Source organism: Condylura cristata, unplaced genomic scaffold (assembly GCF_000260355.1).
Source record: "Condylura cristata isolate star-nosed mole 26May11 unplaced genomic scaffold, ConCri1.0 scaffold00008, whole genome shotgun sequence".
In the NCBI taxonomy this organism is placed as follows: domain Eukaryota; kingdom Metazoa; phylum Chordata; class Mammalia; order Eulipotyphla; family Talpidae; genus Condylura; species Condylura cristata.
This window is the reverse complement of record NW_004567109.1, coordinates 51,338,581-51,348,569: the sequence shown is the minus strand read 5'-3', so window position 1 is coordinate 51,348,569 and position 9,989 is coordinate 51,338,581. Positions and strand designations below refer to the sequence as shown.

The 9,989-nt window shown below is 34.5% G+C and overlaps 1 protein-coding gene across 10 annotated transcripts in view; it reads right to left on the bottom strand.

Annotated features, from left to right (window-relative positions):
• Positions 1-9,989, bottom strand: part of PRKACB (protein kinase, cAMP-dependent, catalytic, beta) — a 102,810-nt gene that overhangs the window by 44,116 nt on the left and 48,705 nt on the right. For 2 of the 10 annotated variants that reach the window (XM_012722608.1, XM_012722611.1), the window contains exon 1: positions 3,517-3,813. The exons of 2 other annotated variants lie outside the window; for them this stretch is intronic. In XM_012722608.1, the coding sequence (XP_012578062.1) occupies positions 3,517-3,523 (7 nt within the window). In that variant the 5' untranslated portion in view covers positions 3,524-3,813. Of the gene's footprint in view, positions 1-3,516; positions 3,814-4,162; positions 4,237-9,989 lie in introns of those variants that run through there. 6 more of the 10 variants (XM_004679155.2, XM_012722609.1, XM_004679156.2 and 3 more) reach the window with 6 other exon arrangements.

The window sequence follows — 9,989 nt, the reverse complement described above, 5'->3', positions numbered from 1 at the left end:
TAATTAAAAAAAAAAAAGAACAACAAGAAAGCTTTCAAATAACTTGACAAATGCCTGCAAATTAGGTGTGTACTCTCATCTATTTGGATAGGTTGGAACCAACTTCTCAGATCTTTTGGTTGATATAGATTATATATTTCGATACAATATATATATATATATATACATACATACATCACATATACATGTATGTATATATACATACACACACATAAAAAATCAGTTAAACAACCTAATGACTTGTAGAAATGCAAGTGAAGCCAACATTATAGATTCCTTGCTAGTGGTGATGCCCACTACATTTAGGAAGAATCTTCCCATCTGTAAAAAAAAGCCACTTTTCCATTTGGAGGAGACTAACAAATTCTTGGCTGTCTTACTGTCTATTTTAGAATGAGATTTTCCACTCTTCCTCTCAAAGTGTTTCTTACAAGCTTCATCCTTTCAAGTAAGTGAAGATGATCTGTTTGTTTGTTTCTTTTTCAATAAGGCAAACTACCCAAAGTAAAAGTGTTCAACCTTGGTACCTGATGTTAATCTGATACTACACTTTTCTAGGCATGTAGGTTCATTAATTCTAAGACTATTACAGTGTTTCCCAGGTTTCTACTTCTTAGGTTTTCAACCAGGCTATAGAAAGAGGAGTTGTTTGTGCTCAAGTCTATAATTTTCTCATAATTCACAATAGGTTAATAGTCTTCTTCAGAGATTCATCTTCAACTGAAACCAACTTTTTCACCTGGGCTTTTGATATAATGATGGTGGATTTCTTCTGAGAAGCACATAAACCTCCAAAAATCTACACACATGGCTGACATTTTCACTGGTAATATAAATAAATGTATTCAGATATGTAAAAAGTGGTAATTTTTAATCATTAATTTATTCTACAAGGATTTATGGGTTCCTTACTGTGTCTAGAGCATTGGAGTAATGTTTAGAAACGCACCAATGGACACAGCACTATCCATAACAGAAATTCAAAGGTGGGAGATTGAAAACTAACTTTAGTATCATAAAAAACTGTTATAATTTATAATTTTACTTTGGAACTCTGGTGAACCACCTAACTCTAGAGCATGGCAAAATTTTGAGGATGAAAGACATAAAAGTGGAAGCAGGAAATAATATGTAGCAAAGTCTGACTGATCAGAACGTTATGAAAGAGATGCAAATAAACTGAGAAAAGTAGGCCACTAATTTTGTATCCCCTACTAAGGAGTTTAATGTTTATCTTACAGACAATAGTAATCAGTGAAAGTTTTCATGTTGGGTTAAGTAATGGGCAGATGTCATTTTAAAAATGGCAGCATGGAAATGGTCTGGAGATATGCAAAGTTGGAAACTTAAAGATCAGTTAATTAGTTACTACACTAGCATTGAGAAGACATAAAATGGCTTATCTAAAATATTACTAGTGTCAGTGACACTGGAGAAAATGAAAGATTTCTTAGACATTTCTGATATATACAATAAATAGAAATTAATGACTCAATGAGTGTCTAGGGATAAGAAGCAAGTTTGGAATGACTACATTATTTCTGTTTTAAGTCCCTCCGGGGGCCGTGAGATAATTAAGAGAAATTAGATTCAATGAAAAAGGAGATCTGGGATGGAAGGGGAAAAATTCACTTTTAACTAAATTTTCAGTAACAACTGACGACGTGGGCATGGATGAGATCATTCAGAGAGCAAGTAGCATTAAAAGAGGGTCAAAGATAGATTCCCAAGGAAAATATCTAATAGACTTGAAGGAGAAAAGCACAGCTTTTTACCTAGAAAAATACCACAAACACATAAATACTACATGCATAGTAAGAGACGTAAAAAAATCTAGCCATCTGTTCACCTACAAATAAACAGATATTTCATTTCAAATTTTCCACATTTTGATATAACAAAGGCACCTAACCACTTATAAAATTAATAAAATTAGTTGAAATTAGACAATACTGAAAAAGTCAGAATGTCTACTTGTGATTGCTAAGATTCTTCTGGTAGAAAAAGCAGGCCAATATGACCAAACATATCAAATACTATTTGAATAATACACAGCTTTCTTGAACAAAAAAATAAAGCAATAGAAAAGCAGCAATACTTTTCTTCACCTCACCCAACACAGCCAACGGTAAACCTCTAGAACCTCACATTAGTTATCTAAAGATACTATTATATGCCAAACTTTCAAACAGAAAGCACACATTAGCCTAATTCAAAGAAATCTATGATTTTAAGTCTGATAACTTGATCATCTTTAGCTTGAAGATGATTTTTGACCATAGAATTCCTAAGAAATGTCAACATGTTGATTTTGTAATTAGTAGAAATTTAAACCATTTCTATAGCAGGAAAATAATAATCCAATTAATTCTTAATATCATTCATGTAAAATAATCTAATATCCTTCTATGAACAACTATCAATATTGAAGAGGCTTGTCTTGTACTGCAGCAGGACAGAAAAATATCTATTAGCAATACTAAGATAAACTCCAGTTATGGAAGAAAAAGGTTCTTCTATTTTGAGTTCTATCATTATACAGCAAAAATGTAACTCTCAATGTCTGAATTCCAATTTCCCAAATCTTCTAAGTGTAAATTACAGACTGTCATTTTATCAGGAAAAACCTGCAACATTTCTTAAAATGTATCTGATTCAAAGGTTAACTTATAAACATCCTTTTTTTTAAGGCAAGCAAAAAAATATGCTAATGAATTATGCTCTAAGCAAATATTTCTCACTCTAACAACAGGATGTCTATTTTTAGCTCTAGGTTTGGCTTAAAGTGAACAGCTTTCACCCTATGATAAACTGCAGTATATACTATCTTATTTTTACTAAAAGAATTTTTTGGGAAATGTTTAGGAAAAAATAAATCATATGGTTAAAAAAAAGAAGAAGAAACAATCACAAATGCACTTATTCTAACAAATCAATTTCCCCAAATATTTTGTTCTGAATTATTTCAACAAAGCTCCTCAAATCTAAATGCACACATTTATTTCATTATTAAATCTTTATTTCTCAATGTAGTATAGTTAAAAGCAATCAATAAATCAACAAAATTTTGGAAGTATCTTATTCAAAACTAGCATTGTTTTCATATAATTAAAAGGAAGCTTACAAAAACTAATACTAGAATGACAAAGCTAATCAAAGCAAAGTTAAACTAATTATCTTCTGGATCAGATAAATTGTTCTCGTATCACCGTAGATCTTTAACCCGTACATTTATAACACAATTAATAAAAACAGAACCTAATAAACACAATGAGCCAAGTCATAATGTAAATTAGAAACTGAATCCTGGTATTGACTATTAACTGTGGTATTGTTTACCATCCTTAATGGATTTTAAAAGCAATTTCAATAATGCCTAAATGCAAAAGCATCAACACAAAATGTAATTCACTGTAGCTCTGGCTTTACAAATGCCCCTTAAAAATATTTTTTTCATCTCACAGTTACATATTTTACAAAAATACACAGCTGTAGAGTCTCAGAGAGCATACTTACCACTCATGATGAAAACCAACCTTTCCAAAACATATTGCTCAAAACAACAATCCAACAGCAAAGGGAGTTATGCTAATCTCTAGAGGTAGAAGAACCGATGGTGTAAACACATACACTGGAACATGCAGCACACAGAAAATGAAAAGAGCTTTCTTTTGTTTTAAAAAGAAAAGCCTCTAGAAACAAAGCATAACTGCCCAGCACAAGATTATCGCTAGTAAATATCAAATAGATGCCAAAGATGTGTAGAACAAGATTTAATTTTTTTCAAGCTAGTTATCCCAGCCTTCTTCATATACCACTAGAACTCAAAATGGCAGGGAGAAAATGTTCGAACCAGGATGTATAAGATGTTCTCAATTATATCAGCATGAGTTGTTACCACGGCAACATTAGACCAGAATTATCGGTTCACTTGTAACCAAGGAGTAGCTTTTCTAAAGCTTTAATCAGCCAAGACAAATAAAATACCTTTTCATTTTACAGCCACATGATTTTAAAATTACATTTCCTAAATTTAAGCACTCATCTACCCATTTATATATTTTAAAGATGCACTATATATGTGTGTGTGTGTGTGTGTGTGTGTGTGTGTGTATATATATATATATATATGTAAATATAGCTGTTTTCTTCAAATACTCACACAATCCCATGTTGAACCTGGCAAGGAACAAACAGCAGAATGATCGCACCTAAACGTCTTTCAATTACACCAGCTCTTACTGCTAGCTGTGGACCTCACTGATATTAAAATGCTGTGTGCTGTTGCTAGTGACTATTGGCGATGAATCTTATTGCCCATCGCTGATAGCTTTCATTTTTCATGAGCCAGAAAACTATACTGCAGCACAAATGTTAACCATTTAAACATTCTGTGTTATGGGAGACAAAATATACTACTCTACACATGTATATATCTTCATTTGTAAAGAGAATAATAAAATAACATTTAAAAATTCCCATTAAATTCAGCATTACAAAAAATGTGTCAGATGTCATTTATGTAGTTTTCAAGTGGGCAACACACAAAGAAGTTACTGGCAATCATTGCGGAAGTCCAAAATTTCTCACATCAAGCATATTAAGATGACAGATTGTGTAACAAGGTAGGCAGCCTGGATAGCATGGTGAACAGACTGCTGATCCCCAAAGACCCAAATTTTGTATGGTACAAAGGATCTATAGAACAGTGTCTTATCAAGTGGAACTTGAGCAAGTGTACTAGTCATTTCAAAAGTTGCCAGGTGAGGCAGGACTTCTGGGAATGCAGAGTAATTCAACGAACCTGATCCCCAAGAAACAATTATGAAGCTTGAAAAATTATCATAAAGAACAACTTCATGGCATGAATTCTGGAACCCTAGCAATCACAAACAATAAACTGAGAAACATCTATTCATGAAGAACTGCTGGGCTTTGTATAAGAACAGTGGAAATCTGTGGTGTCCTTGTTTGGAGCTGCTCCTGTTTCCTCACAGCAATAATCAGCACAGCACTCCTACCAGGGTGGGGCTGACAATAAAAACCAACAGCTTTGCTGCATAGAGGGCTGACTTGACTTGGAAAAGGAGGCCAAAAAAACCCATACAAGTAATTTAAATTTTAAAAAAGCAAATTAATAGGAAAATGAATAACAAACATACAGCTTTACTAGTTTGAAGTTGTAGCCTTAACAGAGGTAACAACGGACTGATGATCTAGCAAGATATTTAACATGGAAAATGGAAATGAGAGAGGCAGAGAAGTCTTAGGTAGACTCTCCAAATATATGTGGTTGATTAGGAAGCTACTTCTACTTATAAAAGAGACCTAAGCGGGTCCAGCAAAAAGGTAAAAGTGGTGCAAACATTGAGTTGAACCCACAAACAGCTTTGTCAGTAATATTGACTCAAAATGTTTGACACAACCTCTGATCAATTACTAAATAACAACTGTGTAGACACAAGGTAATATAACAGAAATAACATCAGATACCACTGGTATGAAAATATAAGGATTAATACCAAGGGAGCTTTTAAATATTAATAAAACAAAACACAACTAAAGCAAACTTCAGGAAAGCAAAGTAAATTGGAATACAGAACTGCTAAAAATAAACTGTTAAACCATATTTTGACAAAAATGTTCTAGAGCCCTTCATGAGTTGGGGAAAGTCTATCAATAGAAAATCTCTGATTGGGCCCAGATATGAGTTGACATTCAGAAGACTTCAAAATAGCCACTGTATGTATCCAAAGGATAAAGGCAGAATATGATGGCAATGATATAACAAAAAGAATTTTTATATAAAAAGAAGAAACTTTAAAAAGTAAAAATTATAGATTTTGGAAATACAAATACCAAAATTTAGGAACACATTACATAGGCCCAATAAGAGACCTGAGGGCAAAGATTGAAATAAGTGACTCTGAAGACTGATCAATAAAAGTCATCCAGTCTGAAGAGCACAATGAACAAAAGAAGGGAAATAAAGAATAGAGCATCAGATACCTGTGGGATATAAGGGGACCAACATGTACGTGATGGGACTCCTAGATGGAGAAGAGACAAAGGATTAAGAAAATAAGGATTGAAATAAGGAAGAAGTAAGGATTGAAAATATCCTAACCTGATGGAAAACTTAACCTACAGACCCAAGAAGTTCATTTCACCAATTTCAAGTACAAGATAAACACAAAGGGATCCATACCTATAAACATCATATTTAAGTTGTTGATAGTCAAAGAAGACATCTTAAAAAAATGCAAACCAAAGCACTGCACTAAGAAGCTTAAGCTGCTTCTGCATGAATGCATGAGTTCGACCCCAGCCTGCTCTGGAGGTGACCACATCTAGCAGCTGCAGACCTCTCCTGACCCTCCCACTGCTCCTCTCAGCAGTGTACTTCGTCAATCTGCCTGTTCTGTTCCCCACTCTGTCCCTGGTGAATTCTCTCACCCTCTGCATCTCTGGCCTGTACCCCAGTTCTGTATGAATAAATAAATAAATCTTAAAAAAAATGCAAACCACAATGACTAATTATGGAGGGGGAAAGTGTACAATTAATGATTATTTCTTTACATAATAACAGAGTCCAGGGCCCTCCCTGGTGGCACAGCAGGTTAAAGCACAGTACTAAGAAGCTAAAGCCACCTCCACATGAGTGATCTCCCCCTCTGCCCCGGAGTTGACCCACATGGCTGGCAGACCTCTCCTGACCCGCCCGCTGCTCCCCTCAGCAGTGTACTTCATCGATCTACCTGTTCTGTTCCCCCCTCTGTCTCTGGTGAAGCCTCTTGCCACCGCCCCTGAGCCTCTGGCCTGTACCCCAGTTCTATATGCACAAATAAATAAATCTTTAAAAAAAAAAAAAAGAGTCCAGAAGACTGTGAGTACATGATAAATTGAAAATTCTGAAAGAAAAAAAAAAACAAATTTGCTCATAATTTTCTATACACAATTCTCTATAATTTTATATATATGTATATATATATAATTTATGCAAATAGTAACCACAAGACAGTTGGAGAGTACCTAGATCAGTATCTGACAAAATAAACTTTCCTAATGGAAAAAAAACAGACAATGTATCTGGGAAATTTAACAGTTGGAAATGTACATGCATCAGACAAAAGAACCCACAATCTGCTAAAGCAAAACTGACAGAATTGAAGGAAATATATTTAGCAAATATAATTGGTAATTCTAATGCTCTTGTTGCAATTATGACATACACCTTAGAAATATCTTTGAGGACTCATCTTGAAAAGTAAAGAAAATGGAGGAAAAGATAAACAGCTAGGACTAAAAACTAAAAACTAAAAAGCTTCTCTATAGCCAAAGAGACAGTAAGCAAAATGAAGAGACACCCTACTGTATGGGAGAAAATATTTGCATTCCATGTAACTGATAAGGGGCTGATACTAAAGATCTACAAAGAGATCACAAAACTCAACATAAACAAAGTAAACACCCAATCAAAAAAATGATCAGAAGAGCTAAAAGAATACTTCTCCAAAGAGGAAATGCAAATGGCCAACAGGCATATGAAAAAAATGTTCAACATCAACATCACTTATAATCAGGGAAAAATAGGAGTCAAAACCACAATGAGATAGCACCTCACACCAGTGATAACGGTCCATATAAAAGAAAAAAAAAACTGGCAATAACAAATGCTGGTGAGGGTGTGGAGGAAAAAAACCCTCTAACACTGTTGGTGGGAATGTAAACTGGTTCCGCCACTATGGCAAGGTGTGTGGAGGTTCTTCAAAATACTAAAAATAGATCTGCCATATGATCCAGTGTTTCTGAATCTACCCAACAGACACAAAAAAACACTCATTCAAAAGGAGATCTGCACACCATGTTTATTGCAGTGCTACTTATAATAGCTAAGGCAAGGAAACAACCTAAATGCCCCAAACGGAGAGTGGATATAGAAGATATGCTACATATCCCTAATGAAACATTACTCAGCAATCAAAAATCATGCCATCTGAGGCAACAAGGATGGAGATGGAAGGGATCATGCTAAATGAAATAAGTTAAAGGGAAAAAATATCTGATAGTTTAACGTATAGGTAGACTATAGAAAAACCAAACAAAGTTCAGGAAAAAGACAAAACTTGTTGGAAACTACAGACCTGAGGCACATAGTAGGGTAGGGGTCAACACAGGGGATGGAAAAGCACAGAGGTCTCACAGTGACATGATGATGGGAAAATTACAGGGCTACACCTGAGGGAGACATCAAATATTGTACCCAAATGAACAACAATGCAAGAAAATATAAGTAAATAAATAACACATATTCTGAAAATCAAAATGCCCTTAGCTGATATAAGAGTGTGTGTTTCTATACGTAAAGTCTATAGCTTACACTGTATATAATGATGAAAGATGGAATACTTTCTGCCTAACAATAGGAATAAGTCAAGGATGCCTGCACTCATCGCTTGTTCATGACTTTATACTGGAGGGAATAGTCAATATAAAGCAAGAAAAAGAGACACTAAAAACATACAGACTGATAAGAAGAAATAAAGCTATTTTCAGACTACTAAAACTGTAGATGAATTTGTGATTGACATTTTAACAATATTTATTACAACTGGTAAACATAAAACCTCTCCATTTTTTGATGTCCTCTAAAATAAATGAAAGTAGTAGTAGCAGTAAATAATTCTTGTAGATTCCTAAGCAGTATTTCATTTCCATTAATATTATTGTAAATGGAGCTGTTTCTTAATTTTTTAATTGTTTGTTCCTACTACCTTAAAATGTTATTGATATTTATACCTTGATTTTATATCCTATGATATATAGGAGCTCTATGAAAATCCCAGCAGGTTTTTTTTGAGAAACTGCAAGTTGATGCTAAAACTTATATGAAAATGCAAAGGAAGGCCTTTTGGGTGCCCTACAGATTAAGTTTCAGCACTGTCACTGTGGTAGCCCAAGTGCGATACCCAGCCAGGGAGCTAACCCACATAGGCACAGCAGACCTCTCCTGTCTCTTCCACTTTTCCTCTCAGCAGTATATTTCAGCAAATCTGTCTACACTGCTCCCCAACCTGTCTCTGGTGAATGTGCTCACCCCCCAACCCCACACATCTGGCCTGCTCATTTCTTCAACACAAAAATAAATGAAATCTTAAAAAAAAAAAAAAAAGAGAAAGAGAAAAAGAAAAAGAAAAGAAATGCAAAAGACCAGAACAGCTGAAATAAATTGTGGAAATAACAAAGTTGGAGGATTTTGGACAGAGTGAGAGGGAGAAACGGAGGTGGAGGAGAGAAAGAGAAACCCATTTCTTTCTTCATTTAACTTTTGGAAATAATAGTAGCCTCTCTGGAGTGAGTAAACTCCTAGGATTTTAACAGTACTTGAAGGGAACTGGAAGAAGACCCCCTAGAAAAGTCCTGTTAATTTGAATATTCAAAAGATGAGACCTTTTTTTGTACACAATACTTGTCATATGACCATAACCAGACCCCAGGGCTGAAAGCAGTCATTGTTTCAGGATTTGCATATAATATTCATTCTCTCAGAGAACACATCATTCTTCCAGTTTCAACATTTATCATTTCGATACACTGCTAATCATGACCTTGAGACACAATTCCAAATGTTAAGCTACTGAAAGACTAAAATACCTAAACTTAAAAACCAAAAGATCCTGAATGTTGTGTGGTGTCTTTTCAGGGTTATGACAGCTATTTCAAAATCATCACTAAGTCCACTGGTATTCTGGGTTCTGATAATATCCACTATGTCTCTGTACCTAATAAGAAACTCCAGACACAAATCTTTCCTACAGGAATCAGAGACCTGGTCTTATACACATAGAGAAAAAAATTTATAGATTAGTGACTAAAAGCATGGGCTTTGAAGTCAGATTAACTTGGTTTATATTTCACTTACAAGTCATAAAACCTTAAAGGAATTACTTTACCTCAATGTGATGCATCATCTCTTCATCTGTATGATA